The sequence below is a fragment of the Zootermopsis nevadensis genome, unplaced genomic scaffold, assembly GCF_977971745.1.
Source record: "Zootermopsis nevadensis isolate Lab colony 2312 unplaced genomic scaffold, Znev_1.0 Znev_ptg000015l, whole genome shotgun sequence".
Taxonomy (NCBI): Eukaryota; Metazoa; Arthropoda; class Insecta; order Blattodea; family Termopsidae; genus Zootermopsis; species Zootermopsis nevadensis.
This window is the reverse complement of record NW_028259147.1, coordinates 5,161,810-5,178,818: the sequence shown is the minus strand read 5'-3', so window position 1 is coordinate 5,178,818 and position 17,009 is coordinate 5,161,810. Positions and strand designations below refer to the sequence as shown.

Sequence of the window (17,009 nt, the reverse complement as noted above, 5' to 3'; positions counted from 1 at the left end):
AAGTAAAGCTGTCCCACTATACGCCATGTCGGTCGCTTGGGGGGAGAGGTCGTATAGCTCCTACTCATTCTTGACCTCGGCACTAGATGGGGGTGAGTGGTCAGCATCACGCCCCGGCCGGCTTTACCCCCAGGAAAGGACCCCGGTACCCATTGTAGAGAAGGCTGGATGGGCCCCAGAGCCGGTCTGGACGCAGAGGCTAGAGGAAAAATCCTCTGCCGCCGTCTGGGATCGAACCCCGGTCGCACAGTCCGTAGCCAGTCCTATACTGACTGAGCTACGATACTAAAAGGAATTTATCTCCTATTAGACTAACGACGTTAGGTCTGCACTAAAAGAAGGCAAATCGAAAACCCGCACATGAAATAAGCTACTACGAGCTTTGTTTGCATGAAAAATACATATTTGGTACCAAATCTGATATTTCATGGCGTTGATCTTTGTTTGCCTGCGTTCAAATATGCCTATAACTTCTTAGTACTGAAGCAAAATAGAGAAATTTGTTTTATTTAACCAGTTCTGCTACCAATTGGCAGCTTTTAGAAGTAATCCTCTTATGGGTGTTGAGAACGTTGAATTAATGCAGTGCGTATCGCTGATTACATATTTTCGTTCTGTGTTAAACGAGAATGGGAAAGGCAAACGAGAGATGAAGGAAAGTGAACAAAGAAAGGCATGAAGGAACAAAAGAAACGAAAGAAATAACATAAGGATAACAATACGAAATAAATCATACCCTGATGAATTTCAACTGGGCTTTTCGACTAGAAAAACAATAATTAGATTATGTTGACATAACCAATTTGGATTCAGTTGTTAGTGTACGTAAATAACGTATAATAACTACTTTCGACCTTATTTTAGTAGATAGGGTGGGATAGCAGTACGTCCACAATAGTATAAACTCCATGGTGCATGATATATATTATTAAAATGTATAGTTACCCACGTGGTCACAAAATGTTCATTATCGTGTCCACAAAAGCTCGTCACTGGACCCTATCTTGAGGCAGTTCAGTTTTTTCCCCATTACTCTAAGATACTTTTTAATATTTTACTTCCAACTTCGTGTAGTTTTACCAAGTGCTGCCCTAAGATAAATTTTAATATTATAATCCAATCTGCGCCCAGACTTTCTAATCACAGTTCTACATTTCTCGTCTTCTTGCGAAGTTAACCCGAAACCCGAACACCGATAAAACCACGGCCTTACACTGGCTATTCTAACAACACGTACGATTAAGACGTATTTAAATTTTCTGCTGACATATCCTGGAAGTAGTCGTTTTTCAAGAGATTTTCCTACGAAAATTTGGTGCGTATCTTTATTTCCTATCTCCCTATCCAATTTATGCACGGAACCTATACTAACACCCTACCTTAATGGCTATTCTCACTTTAGGATGTTATTTTATTATTTTACCACATACTTACGAAAAATGTGATGTTCTTGTCCAAGTGCTTCAACTCGACGCTGTATTGTTTTGTACAGAACTTTAAAAACTGGCGCAACGGGTATGTGGATGTATTCCAACACTTCTCTGACAACGTTGTTTATGCCAGCCATTATCTCTGGCAGTCACTGCGTAACCGATAGTTCATAATCGCTTCGACTTCCTAGCAACTGGCCTTCATTCGCTTTGGTTTCATGCACGTGGCTATTTGGTGAAGTACCTGTTCCAATTCTTACATCACACGAAAGTTTTCTATGGTTTTTATCCAGTCCTACACGTGAATTCCTTGAAACAGACACGGGATCTTTCACCATATTATATTATTATTAATTATTCCATAATTCATCATTTTACAGGGTATTTACTTCTATGTACCTGACACAAACCTTACCCCTGAGGTACACAGTGCAGCAGCTATTTCCGAAATACATTTTGTTTTTAATACGTGTTACATTCATTAAACAGATTTCGAGTGAGGCATTATACATTTTACATGAGTGTCTTTCGAATAACGTATGATGTTCCTAGAATGGTGGTAGTACAAAGCGGAACCGAACAGATAAAATGTGTTGTTAATCAGTTCCAACCAGCCATGTTAGCCACCTAGTTCGGGTTTACGTTTCCCGTCTGTCTGCGCAGGTGCAAGAAGAAGAATCGCAATATATAGGAGGGCCTGCATGACATTCTAAGCTAATATGTTAGCCAAACCTCGACTGCTAACAGGCTACTTGCTTGCGTCTGACTTCTGTCGTAGCGCACATCATCACATTTCTCGATATTTTAACTGAGTTTCTTTCGTTGCACGAGCGTGGCAGTTTTAGACCTTCGATTGTGCTTCATGTAAGGTCAAGTACGATGTTTATACCCTATTTCATAAATATTCACGGACCTCCCCCCCGTCTCGGAATTTGGCTATCACATTTGTGGCTAAATATTCCATCACTGCCTTGCTGTCCGCCTGGTCTTGAAGCATGAACCTAAATTAAACTCTATCTAATAGTAGACTACATCGAATACCAGTGCTGCCAACACAAGCTAATTTCACTGTTATCTGCAATTCCTAGCGTATCACCTTATGTACTCCAGTGGGTTGTTGCTCGTGACGACACCTTGTTGTAGGTACTGGCTTTATTATATGACAACGCTGTATCAACAGGCAGGGTTGTTTATAGACGAGTCAGATCATGGAAAAATTATAAAGTAATGTAGTTATCAGGACGGACGCTTATGAACACGAAAATAAACAGAATGCTCTATAAAATGACGAGGTAATATCTTGACCAGCTGAGCAACTATTAGCTACCAGATATTAAAAGCATTCTGATTTATAAAGCGAGTATGAATTACAGTTTTAATTAGTATTAGATTAACAACTTTTTTTTCATATACGGATACTTTAATCGTGGTATATGACTTCTTCATCGGAAAAGTACAAATTTGTACAATGTGAAAAAGATATTCAAAATACTGGCACGTTATTTGTTGCATTGTCTCTAAATGATCTTGTCGTATATTTATTTGTGTAATACAAAATCAAGTCTGTTGTTAGCAGAGCTAATCAGTGATTCAGATTAATTTATTCCAGGCATGCACAATTACTTACATTTTTATGTACACATACATTAATCGTAAAAACTGATTCACGTAAATGGTACGGAGATTATTACATTTAAGCTGAAGCTTCTTTAAATAATATTTAAGAATGTAGTCCAATACTTAACCATTACAAAGATAAACTTGCTAATGTTTATATAAATAACTCCTGTTTACTCTGAGAATCATAAGCTCATAAATATTAAATTCAAAATTACTGACTGTTTAAGTACGTGGTACATATAGTTACGACTGAACTTTTACAACTTGGTGCCAAGAGTGTTTAAAAGATTTCTTACAAAGTTTACGTTTCATCTGAAGGAACCCTTCTACGACATGCTCACTTTTGTGAACAGAGAGCAAGGAATAAGTAACACCCAGTTTCAAAACGAGCCATGAGGGTGGACAGTCCGTTAGGTTGACAAGCGAGCGGTGGAATACGCGAAACAGCGTCTCGTCGTCTGGCCGTCCGCCCGACGTCTGCGACGACCGACGCCGAGGATGGACGCCCGTCGTGTGGCGGTTTTATTGTGTAACAAGAGAAGTAGTAGGCGCTAGGGGTTGCTCCTTGCTGATACTTTGCCACTGTCGCGCGCATCGACCGGGCGAATCGAAACTACGACAATGTCTTCCGACGCTGTATCAGCTAGAGGGGTTATTTAGCCTTAATTGATCTTCAGGTTATTTAAAGACGGATTTCCAGGTCACTAAACTATTTAGCGCTCGCTATAGGATAGGGAATGATGAGTTGAGACATGGTCTATCTTGAGATACGATCCCAGAATTTGCTAGGAGATCGTAAGGAAAACTATAAGAATCACGATTCATGACAGCCAGTCTAGAGCCAAGAACTGAATCCCGGCCCTCCCAGCGGTTTCACGGGGTGCGAAAAGATGACCAAGAACAAAATCCCATTGTATTAATTCTCTGAATCCGAAACTCGTCTAAACATTATTTAATAATTCAGTCTATCTGAACAGAAATAACAATTTTTCACATTAAAAAGATCAACTTGTCAATGCTGCTTTAGGAAATAATCTGTGTTTACAGTGAGATTTATAAGAAACCCATAAACATAAAAAAGTTAATAAGTAGTGTTTTTTGCGAACTTTGTACCAGAGAGTTTTCAGGATAACATTAATAGGTGTCGTACAGCTATGGGTTATGAGGCCTGCAGACGAATGAAATTTTCCAGAATAGCGTGGTATTAAACCTCGAGGTTTAGTTACCAGATAGTTAAGTAAACTCAATCGAGTAGTCATCTGCTAAGTAAGTTAAAGTCACTAAGTTACATTCTATTATATTCACATAGTTCACTAGTTAGATGGTTAGTCAGTCATTCGGTTACTTAGTTACAACGGCAGGTTTCGTTCGTTAGTCGGTTAGTTAGCTAATCAATGTGTTACTGACAACTGAGTCCTCTGCTTGTGTGTCCGAAATCATGTTCCGGACAGCGACTATCTTGAGTGATGTTATTCGTGGTTCTTCTCAGTCCCTCCAAGCAAATGTTGGGGCAGTAACTTAAATGAAGCCACGGCCGCTTCATTCCACATGTTTTAACATCATAAATCAATCATTCAATGTTACATAATCTGAGTTATTAATAACGTCGTTAAATAAATAAATAGGGTTAAGTTTGACTGTTCTGAAAGCGCGTTTCTCTATTCCCTACAATAGACATAAGCACATAAAGCTTACAGAGTTCCAAGTAAAGAGATTATGATGATGATTTTATTTAGAATACTTAAAAAGGATGTATTTAAGCGTGATATTTCACCATGATTTGGGACATTCCGCTGTCAGTACCAGATACGTAACGTGCAAAACGCGCGCCTGGCGCTAAACATAAAACATGCATAGTAATTAATCACAAATCGATATAATTAAATGTATTTGAAAGTGACGACGTGGGATGCATAAAATAATTCCCATATCACTAAGTGGTGAAGGGGTAATCAGCATTTTAACCATAGGCTAACTAAAATATGTCACCTTCAGTAATAAAGTAATTTTTCAAGCAGACCTATTAACCGTTCCCATGCTGTGCTCGAGTTACATCGTTTAAAAGTATGAATTATCTGAAGATGGCTGTCTTCTGTTGCGCCGTAGAAGTTTACCTACGTTTCAGAGATCCTTGCTAACCCCATCATCAGGGTACTCGCTGAGAGTCTTTTAGGCGACAAGCGATCCTATCATATCCACGCAGTGCTGGTATCTGCGGTGTGTGAAACTTCACTTATGTCAACTGGACACTTCCACGGGGCGTAATGCATGGCTGACCGTATTTGTCATTAGTGACTCTAAACGACAATGTTTTATCTTATAAGTTCTACCACCAATAGGTAGGCTAATAAAAATAGGCTTACTTCCAATGTAGATAGGATGCGAAATGTAGAAAGGGATTAAGAGACGAAATACGGAATAAATAATTCCAGTTGAATATCGAAGGTCATTTTTCACTAGTAATATACTGCTGAAAACCAACAGTTTCTTTCGCTGCTAAGAGGTGGCAGGGAAAATTTCTTTATCTGAGCCTCCTACACGCCGAATAATCCATATAAGACTTGAGGTTTTCACGGCAGTGAGCATGAAGATGGCTGTCTTATGGGTTGTGCAGAGCCGTGTAGTGTGGCAAAAATTTACCAATGTTTCATCAGCACCATCTCTAGGAGAAAATATGAAATTATAGGATGAACGGTGATAAACCTACACGCTAACTCTGCTTCAGCAACCTAACCCAACCACTGGTGCCATCGGATAAGAGGATCGGTGGTTACGTAGAGAAAAATACATTCGCCACCAGGAATCGAAGCCTGGTTATCTGTTAAATTTCTGTCTGACAAACTATACAAGCTCATGATTCGAACCGAATACCTTTTGAATAAAATGTTATAATGGTCAGTACCTGAGTACACAGCTTATGAGGAAAAACCACTTTTTTTGCTGTGTAAACTGGTTACAACAGCGTAGTGAATGGCATTCACGGTGCATGTCGTTCTGACAACTTCATCAGCAAGTGACTTGTTTTTAGAATTTCCTACAAGATTAATGAAAAATGATCTTTCTGTCACAAGTAGCCCACACACTGTTCTTGTAAAATGGGTGTAAACATGTTGAAATATAATTTATCATCATCTTCAAGGCACAGAATGTCATGGTTGACTAATTAGCAATCTTTTTTACGAGGTTCTAGGCTCGATTCACTTACGCTGTATATACTGATGGTTTTCCTCAGTCCCTCCAACTAAATGTGACCTATCTTCCTTACACGCGCGTATCTCCTCAAATTTATGATTCAGTCATTCCTTTATTCAACATTAAGTTAATTAATCTATGGATCATAGAAAACTTCATAAAAATTAGAATTAGAAGGGAATGCTTTAGGTATTCTGATCATAATAAAATGTTTTTTTTCCCCTAAAATAGAAGTACTTTCAACAGGAACTTAACTGTAGCAGCTCTTATAAAATTGAACATTCTGCCATCTAGTGCCACATTTCGAAATTATAGGCCTCTGGAGTTCATAAAACACACACACACACACACACACACACTGTGTCATAAACCGTAGCCTATTAAATTTATATTTTTTAGATAGGAGGTTTTAGGTTATGTAAACTCATATGTACTGGATCAAGATGGGATCTGATGTCAGGGTTTTGTTAACAAAGCGCTGATTCTTCGGAAATTATTGATCAGTTGAACAACTACAAATTACTCAAATCAAACAACGCTGCACGGTGTTATTCAGGTAATGAGAATGTATGATTGGCCGTGTCTTAGAAGAATATAATACAAAACAGTAATTATGCAATCAACTGAAAATAAAATTACCAGTTATACTGAAATAATTTATCCAATTACGCAAGATATTCTAGGCGGAAAGCTGAAAATACCCTTTCACTTAACAATGAAATAGATGACAACAATAAAATTCAAATATATCTCACGCAGGAGTACAGTGCTAAAAATTATAAATTTTAATTGCCTCTTGTCAAAATGAAATCCTGTATCTACTACGGGTTGTGTATAACAGAAAACCTTTTTAATAATATGATATACTAGATGGTAACCTATGACAATGGCCGCGCGCGGTTTAAGTCGTGGTAGGTCTTGACCGCTTGAATAATATGACCGCGGGTTCGAATGCCATTCGAGGTCTGAATGTTTGTCCTCGTCCTTCTATGCTGTATTGTCTCGTGCAAATAGAGCCCTTACGATGGGCTGATTACACTTCCAAGGAGTACTACTAGATATCTAAAAGAATTGATAATTCCACAAGTAATTTTGAATTAGGACAGGCCACAAGGTCTAATCCATAAAAGCTATAAGATGAAGATACGGTGTTATTATTAGTAAGGTCAATATTATTTTTTATAATCTAGATAAGTAATCATGAAAAACAGAAAAAAGGACCATCGTAATTTTTACTAGGACGGTGTCAATCAGAATGAGGGAAGCCTATAAACTGTATAAAGATCCTGATAAACCACAAAGTAGCACACTAAGAAGTCCCTAAGCAATCTCCCACGTTTAGATGTTCGGGTATAAATTTACGGATTCGACTTCTCCCGCCCCTATCTTGAATTTGTTGAGATGAAATTAAAATACGTGTTTTCCCCCCCACAAAATGTTGACATAAGAGCAACATTACTGTTAAGAAATCAAACCACAAAACGTAATTAGACTTTTTGAAAGAAAGAACTATAAAATTATGCATAATTTACAGTAAAACAACTTTTGGAGCAAAAACATTCAATTTTGTGAAAAAGATGATAGTACTAACGATAATAAATATATTTAAAATACGGACAGCATCTTTTATAAATTTTGAAGAAGAGGAATGCCAAAAGCTGGAATTTCGAAGATCTTTTTCTAGATTTGAGTCATAAATATCAACATAACAAAGTAATTAAAATTACTTGTTTTAAAACTACAAAATAGGTGTTTCACAATAAAGCAAATTAGTATTAATGTTAGACTTTTTTATCCGTTCGGGTATCTCAGCAAGGGGGCGCCATGAAGTATAACAGGATGTTATGTAGAACCGGTTCAGACAACTCTTCAGAGGGGGATCTGATGGGAGGGGGGGATATATAAAAAATATGCTTTCTCCTTTGTACGGGGGCATCTACTTTTTCGTCAGCTGTTGATCCGGATTTTTTAAAAGAAATTTTATCGCCAATCTGATGTGTCATAAACAACGCAAAGCTTTGAAACAGGAATTTCCAGAGTAAAAGATTTAATTATATTGCATTAATACTACATTGGAAATTGCCCACTGTCTGAGGCCTATTTGATATGCACCACGACGTTTTTGGATTTTGCTGTGTTTCCGTCTTCAGCTATTTGGTTATAATTACAGTGATAATTAATTTTTATTCTTCCTGTATCAGCATCGAACCTGGGACCTTTGAATTTTAGGCTACAACTCTAACCGCTATATTTTACCAGCTCATATTGACGCTACAGGATAAATAACGAAAAGCCTGAAGCAATGTCACAGGGAGTAAAATTCACAGATTCGTTACAGAAGACACTTATACGTACTTATTCAGTACAGATTAATTAAAACTTTGCGGTGTCAAGCTTGGAACTTTGGTGGTAGGGGACATTTTTGGTTCGACTGCACAGCGACCAGCCAAAGCACAAGTTATAAAATAATAATAACAATAATAATCTGTATCACTGATTAATAATGCAACCAGAAGCGATCATGATTATTTCAGAAACAGGCTGATTAGATGGCATCACTGGTAAAAAGCTCCAGCGAGAATCTACAAACTAAGATTATTCTCACAATAGCACAAGTTTTGAGAACTATATGTCCTATGAAACCAAACGTCTTCTCTAGAAGCTACTACATAAAGTATATTAGGAACAATGTCCGTCCCTGACTCACGGTCAATATGGTAAGATGGTGAGAAAATTACAATTAAAAAAAATAAGTTGAAATTTCGTCTTATAAACCGAGAAGAGTAAAATAATTAAACAGAGACACCTTCAAAACTGAGTTGAATCTGAAGACGACAGGCTTCTGGGTTACTATGCCGTGTAATTTCGTTAAAAGTTAACCGACGTTTCAGAGGTGCGTACTGCGTTGTCACTACACGGCGCAATATCCCAGAGGGGTCATCTTCGAACTCGTTGTCGTAAAAACCTGAAGACTCACAAGGTCAATGTTGTCTTTGTTTAAAGTTGAAATGACACCAATAATAATAAACGAAGTTAATGGCACTAAATTTCTTGTAGGCCCACTGCTCAGTGAAGTGTAAGACTACTGGCTTCCAGAATAACGCAAAGCGGAAGATGATATATTGATATAAGGAATAACACAACACATGAAGTACAGTAAGCCTGCAATTAACAGAATGAAATATCTTTCCCGCTAATCTTGGTTCGCTATTGCAGGCCGTATGGTTTAGCATAATGCGGAATTCATTGGGAGGGGGGGAGATCTTTTAAATTCATTGTTAATAACAGAAATAAAACAAGCAAAAAGAAATATTACTACCCTCATACTAAACTAACCTTATTGACCAAAAATTTTATAAAAAGTAAAGTATTTTTCTGGACCATTGGCGTAGGGGAAATTGGGGAGGGGGTAAGAAGGTTGTAAGTAGGGGCGGAGGGAGTATGTAAGGAATGGCGCACAAGGAGGAGAGGGGAAGTTTCGGAGGGATGGTGATGGGTTGAAAGAGTGGGGAGAGTTATGTAACAACCAACATACAAGGGTGGTATGAGAAACAGGGGGAGGGCGGAAAGGTAGTCTTGCGGTAGGAGGAATAGGGTGGAAGGGGGCGAATGACCGACCGGAAAGAAATTTCACTTCCAAAAATATAATCGATTTGTAAAATTAGGGTGCAGAAGGAGATGGATGCTGACAGAATCGCTTAATATCGAATATGCAACATTAAAAATTGTTACTAATGCGTTAGAATGTTGTTATAAAAACCACTAGATGCCAGAATGAATAACAGATATTATAATAATTATTATTCATCCATTAGTTTAAGAAAATCATGTCTATGAACATTATATTTCCTTACGAGGTAAAATTTTGGTTCATCATAACCCTGTTTCGAAACTAAAAAGTTATAGTGGAACCACGGTTCCGGATAATTTGACGTCTATACGGTAAGGAGTTTATATAGTGGGTTTATACACGCTTTACAATTGAATAAAGTTTGATTAAGACATTGCTTATTTAACCTGAATTAGTTACGCTTAAGATGGGTCTGTGGTAGCTGAAATATGTTATAAAATTTGTACATTTTAGAGTATCAACATTTCGTGCAAACACCATATCTATACAAGATTTTGATCTAGTAGTACTACATTGAGGATTTGACATCAACATTAAGCCAAACGTTTCCTCCATAAATGTGACAAAGCTTTGATTTTCCTCCTTTTTTAAATCAACGTTAAAATCTCCTGTCAATATTATCGGCATTGTATTAGGATCTTCAGTGGCCATAACTGAAAACATCTTTGTATAATTTCTCAAATGACTCAAAATAAATCTCTTACAATCATCAATATTTTCCCTTGTATGCCGAGTAAACAGATGACGTTTCCTAGGTAACATAACAATGCATACAAGCTGACCATTGTAGTCAGTCCATATTTACAAATTGTTGATATTTCCTAGGTAACCATGTTATACATTTTTCTGTCACATTTTCGTTACACTTTTTCGTAATACTTTTTTGCGGAATGACCCTTCAATATAGACGTATTTCCGTCAAAAATCTCCACTAAAGAGATCCACTGTGATTCCGACAATGATGTATCAAACTCCAAAGAATATGTAAGATTTTAAGCTTTCACGGTGACTGAATGTAATGAAGTCTTGTCAGGGATCAGATGTGTAAATTCTGGATTCTTAACCCTATATTCAAATTCACGGCCGATCACCTGAGAAGACTTGCTTGTAAAAAGGTTAACTTCATATTGGAGAACCTCGGGAAAAACATGTTTCAATTTGTATTAAATCAGGCTTTATGAATTTGCAGCCACTAAATTCAAGGGCAGAGACATTCCCAACAGTTCGTGAATTTAACCATTACTGTAAAAAAATATAATTTAACATAAGAACATATATATATATAAGTTAATTTAAATTTGTACGAGTGAAGAGATCCTACAAATAATTGGCATGAAATGTAATAAAATTATTTCATAAGTTTTTTAACAGATAATATTCCTCGAAAGTCAATAAAATATAATGCCTCTTGTAAGACAAATAACTAATACGATGCCTAGTGAGAATTAAGTATTGACAAATGTCCTCGACGAACAAATTGTAGTTTCTTTGTTTATTGCTACCTTCTTGATTGAGGCACCATGTCATATTATACCAGTTATCAACATTTTGGCGTTACGTATTTCCTCCACCTTCAGGGTCGACTTCAATACGGACTACACGGTCTCTCAACCTAGCAGAAGATAACTAACACTCGAAACTCTTAAAACATTTGTAGTCTTAAATATATTTTTAAGGTTCAGTTTGCAAAAGTTGTTCAATTATTTCGGTTAATGTTATAAATATTTCTTTCTGAATTATAAAATACGTAAATATACTGCAGAATTTTACAAGAACTAGTGCAGGTTAAAGAAATTATATAACAAAGCATACTTAATGTAAATATTATGTCAATTATTCTAATAGTCGAAGTATGAATGGATTAAGAATTTTCGTTTTTGACTAACAAAACCAGTCGGTTTCCCGAATTCAAAATTCCAGTTTTGGGGTTGTATATTTACGCACTAGGGCTGCACCATTACAAAGCCCAGTCTGTAGGCTGTAATGCTACGAAGGGAGGGGGCCATTAACGAAACCTGGTCCGACAACTTGCGTATGGTTGTGTCGGGAAGCAGAGCCTCTGTCGCCGACAAATCCTCAGCAGTCGTTTCGCGCTCCGCTACAGACCACTGGTTCACTAACCGCCGCGAGAATTTCATATCGTAACGAATTTGGCGGTCATCACTTAACCATTTCCATGGCCATGATATACAATCAGAATTTCCAGTGTCATTATAATGAATAAACCAATGGATTTTGCATTCACTGATGAAACAACATTAAAATTGAATGTAAGGTTTCTGAAAGTTATGATAAAAATGATTTCAATATTTTCCGTATCGTCAAAGTTTCCAAAGTTAATATATACACAATAACAATTAATTATATGTGATACTTTTAAGAAGTGTTAGACTAAAATTCTTAATAATAAAGTAAAGGACCAAATTTTGTTTTCGTAAAAAAGAACTATATATATATATATATATATATATATATATATATATATATATATATATATGCTTACAGGAATAGTTGAAAATTTCAACTTATTTTTCCCTGACTAAATTAACTGACCAACCTTACAGCATCTATTTTTAAGAAATAAAAATATTAATTCCTTATGAACTTCGATAAAACTATTTTGATCTTGCAAATACTATTTACATCTTATAATTTCAAATTTTCGTAATGTTTCTAATGTCAGAATATAAATTAAATCGATATCACAGAAATGAAGAACTACGTACAGACATATCTACGTTATATTAACAGACATGTCTCATATATGGAATAATGTTTTACTATAAAACAATCGGACACGACTAAATATATCACAACATATAAACTCTCAAAAACTATAAAAATGTAACAATATAACTAAGCAACTCATGAGCAGGAGAACGAAAAAGAAATGACTAAAACAATCTTAACATTTAAAACACAAAACGTAAATCAAAATGGTATAATTTCATTAACGTATTATCCGAATTATAGGGCATATGAACTACTACTCATGCTAGAAATCATCTCTGTATTAAACTGCATTGAATCCGGAAGTTATTACAACAGTCCGAACTGTGGTCCCGTAAATATTACAAAGAGCACTACAACATAAGTATAACAGGCATTGCATGATCGCATTAACGCAAACGACAGCGCAAATCTTAGTTACAATACGTCTCACTTTGTAAGAAATTCAATACGCGTGTACAAGCCTACGGACATCCGCTACATGTCTGCATGCACGAAACCGATACTAATTTACGCGGAAAGAAACAATCATAACGTCGCGGAATTATCATGTGCCGAGCCTCTTACCTGTAATTCGTTGACTAGCTTCTCTGTCATCATCTTAGAGTCTGGAGTTGTGGAGCCACCCCCTGAACCTCCATTTCCGCCGCCACCTTGGTTGTTGTTGACACCCGTATTATTCGGGGCGTTGTTGAGACCACCTCCGGCACCTGGGGGTGTGGGTATTCCAGTGGCTGTAGCTGTGGTGCCGTTCCCAACGCCTCCACCTCCGCCCCCGGTAGGCGGCTGTCCCAAGTTGGGCCCCGGGGGCATCGACGGCGGTCCCCTCGCCTGCTGCCAGAAGTCGGGGTTCATCTTGAAGACGGACCTCACCGACTGCTGCTGCACGTCAGCCGACATGGAAGAGGCGTCGGGGATCGGCGTCGCTCGGAGGTCTAAAGGAGTCGTGTAAGTCGTCGTTATGTCCGTAATGTTGACGCGTGTGTGGTCAAAAAACCGTGTTGAATCACAGAAGTAATTGTTGAAGGTGGATGACCGGTTGCTGCTGTTGGTGGTGGTGTTGGTGGCGGTGTTAAGGATCGCGTTGCTCTGTAGAAAATCCACGACAAACCGATCTTGTAGACACTGGCTGAAATTAATTTCGTCGTATTTGGGTTTTATAGTGATTGTTGCTTTTATCTGCCAGCAGCAGCTGGGAAAATAATAGTGTGGTTGATCTCGTCTTGACAGTCAACAGTGGATTAGGACAGCAGGATTTTTCCTCAGTAGGATCGTGGTTATGGATTGGGGGAGTTTGTGACCGGTAGAAATATTCCGTAGCGACAGGGAAACTTCTGGAGAAAGTGGGTGGAAAGCGATGCAAAGTATTCTGTTATGTTCTTCGATTAATCCCGTACTGTCTTCTTGTCTGGTAGTTACGTCTTTATTATGTGTTTAACCAATTTTCTTCTCCTGGTAATCTTTTCTCTTGTCCACGACCATTCACATGTAATATCACCACGATGTTTGTCTTGATTAAATGAGTTGACGTGCAAACTTCTTCGACTGATTCGTGTTGTTTCTTTGACGAATCTTATTCTTTTAATCTTTGCTACACTCCTCATTCACTTTTTAAAACGTTCTCAAACATTCACTGCACTTAGTGCACATGGAAGATGTTAATTTGTTTGTATGATTATAGCCACAGTAATTCCTATTTGTTTACACCGTACAGATTGTGCATTCTTCAGTGTGTACATACAATTTTTCAGTATGCAGTTTCTTGAATAAGGTAAAGTTCTAACAAATTGTGAAGGCTTCCTTCAAAAGAATCTTTGTTATTAAATAACAAAAACAAAAACCAGCCTCAGTGGGACAACTGGTATACGCAGAATATAAAAAATCACTCTTCTTTCCCCCTTTACTTCTTCTTCTTTTAATTCTTTCGTTAAGCGGTGAGCGGTTAGGCAGCTGTTTGCTATTGGCTGTCGTCCCTCTAGCGGCGTTCCAGAGAACCACAGTACCAACAGCAGCGGATACCCCCTCAATACATCAACTTGGGAGGAGAAATTCTCGGTCAGACAATCCGGTGTCTTGTAGATATTGTTGTATGGTAATTGTTGTGACACCTGTAAGCACAAAGTGGGAAAAGTTACCATAGGGACACAGTCACATGCCGTTAAATGCGTTATTGCGGTTATCGGCTTGTTGTAACTTTGTTAAGGTAAAGTGCACATAAGAGATTTGTCGTATTAAATTTAAAAAAAAGTTATAAACACGGTAACAGAAGCAGACATTTTTAGGGTTAACTGCTGTCAACAGAATCTGAGTGAAAAAGTTAACAAACGCGTTTTAATTCTGAAACAATATCAATGTACCTCATTCACTTTAAAAACAAAGTAGTTTCCAATTAACTTGATCCAATTTCAAAACAAAGTTCAATTAGTATCATTCAATTTGAAAACAAAGACAAATAACCTGTTTCAACTTCAAAACAGAGTTCAATGAACCTGAATAAATTTCCAGGTTTCAAAAAGTTCTTAAGGATCATAATAAAATCCAGTAACGTCACAGCATGGCACTAGGTAAGGACACACAGCAAAACAAGACGACACTCAAAAACTTTCTTACGACTTGAACGTCTTGAAAAAGGGGGCAAGATCAGTCATACCTCGTAATGGTGGAAGTCACAAAGTCCACCAAGCACTGTTTACGTGGGAGGTGTTCCTGCGGAGAACTCGACACTGAGACTGATGCGACGTCCCAAGTCAACAAGCAACTTATAACTAAGTACCGCGACGACGACGCTAGGACCCGACCTCCTGCCAGCCAGGAATGTTTAGGAATAATACTTCCTGAATCAGAGGGTCGAGACGACGACGACGACGAACGCCTAGAGAAACGAGGACGACGCCCCCCTCTCCAGAAAACGACGCCCGACGTCTCCGCGAGCGTCACACAAACTGACGAAGCAAAAGGAAACTCGCCTTCTCATTCCTTCTCTCTCCTCTTCCTCCTGACGTAGCACAAGGAAGAGAAGGGCGGAAGGAAAAGGCACTGGGAGTCCTCCAGAGAGAGAAAATATTTTCCTCTTTCTCTCTCTTAGACGCTGCGCGGTGCAACCCCTATTCTCAAATCTTTTCTCTTTTCATCCTGCCCCTCACCCTTCCTACATATACTTTCCTTACTTGTACTTGCTTGTGCGCAGACGTTTACGATGCGTCGGCAAGACTTGGCTGCTACGGCGGCGTCGTTTTCTCCACGACGCTTGCACCCTTCCACGCTCTAACTCCCCTCCTTTCTCATCCCTCCAACACCCCTCCTTATGCAATCCCTCCTACCTTCCTTCCCTAGAGGGATAAAAAACCCTCACTTGCCTTGCCTTCATCTATAGCAGGGAATAATTTTTTACCCTCTCCTCCCCCTTTGGCTGCCGAGATGTGAGTCGAGGTAAGGGTGAAAGTGGGGAGACGAAAAGAAGGGGGGAACGTTGTGTGAAGGGAAAAGACCACTGCCACGGGGGAAGGATGAGGAGGAGTACGGCGTCTGGGGTTAGGGAGACGCCGAACCGTGGCCACGACGACTCTGGCCAGAGGGCGCTCAAGAAAAACGAAAACAAACCTAAGGTGGCTCACTCCACACGGAGCATCCACTGCATTCATAAGCACGTCGCAGAGAAAGCTACATCCTCAAAGAACACTATTCTTTACTTACGCACGCATTTGTGGTTTACTGAACGACGCTGTTAGAAGCTCTGACAAAATAGCGCCGACGTGCGTATGTCGGCCTATGTGAATATGTATGCGTGTGTGTGTTCGAACTTAGGCAAATTAAGCTGTCAGACCGGTTTCCACTACGTAACTTATACAGAATGCCAACTATACAATACTGTAACTTCGCTGTGAGTGGAGTAGGTGTGGAACTAACTCTGTGATAGCAGAACCTCACGATACAACACCACCAGTAACGTCATTGGACTAGAAAATAAGCCTGCTTAATCAATGACCTATATATTTATATATAAACTATCAAAATGTTATCATCCACTGTCACAGTAAGCGTGATATATTTTTAATTTATCATTCAATGGTCTTAAATTTGTATGTACCTAATGAAATATGAGCCGGGATAGCTCAGTCAGTATAGTGACTAGCTACGGGCTGGACGGCCGGGGTTCGATCCCCGACGGGGGCAGAGGATTTTTCCTCTAGCCTCTGCGTCCAGACCGGCTCTGGGGCCCACCCAGCCTCCTCTACAATGGGTACCGGGGTTCTTTCCCGGGGGTAAAGCCGGCCGGGGCGTGATGCTGACCACTCACCCCCATCTAGTGCCGAGGTCAAGGAAGGGAGGAGCTATACCTCCTCTCACCCCAAACGCCTACATGGCGTATAGTGGGACAAACTTTACTTTACTTTACCTAATGAAAT

General features: G+C 38.7%; 1 protein-coding gene and 1 long non-coding RNA gene across 15 annotated transcripts in view; one reads left to right on the top strand and one right to left on the bottom strand.

Moving 5' to 3' along the window:
- The window catches only part of dati (zinc finger protein datilografo), a 592,807-nt gene that overhangs the window by 151,770 nt on the left and 424,028 nt on the right, over positions 1-17,009 (bottom strand). For 11 of the 13 annotated variants that reach the window (XM_087349115.1, XM_087349116.1, XM_087349117.1 and 8 more), the window contains one exon: positions 13,171-14,711. In XM_087349115.1, coding sequence (XP_087205241.1) covers positions 13,171-13,503 — 333 coding nt within the window. In that variant the 5' untranslated portion in view covers positions 13,504-14,711. Of the gene's footprint in view, positions 1-1,434; positions 1,572-13,170; positions 14,712-15,253; positions 15,452-17,009 lie in introns of those variants that run through there. The other 2 variants (XM_087349113.1, XM_087349121.1) reach the window with 2 other exon arrangements.
- LOC110839388 (uncharacterized) overlaps positions 1-17,009 on the top strand; it is a 57,775-nt gene that overhangs the window by 3,871 nt on the left and 36,895 nt on the right. The window lies entirely within an intron of this gene.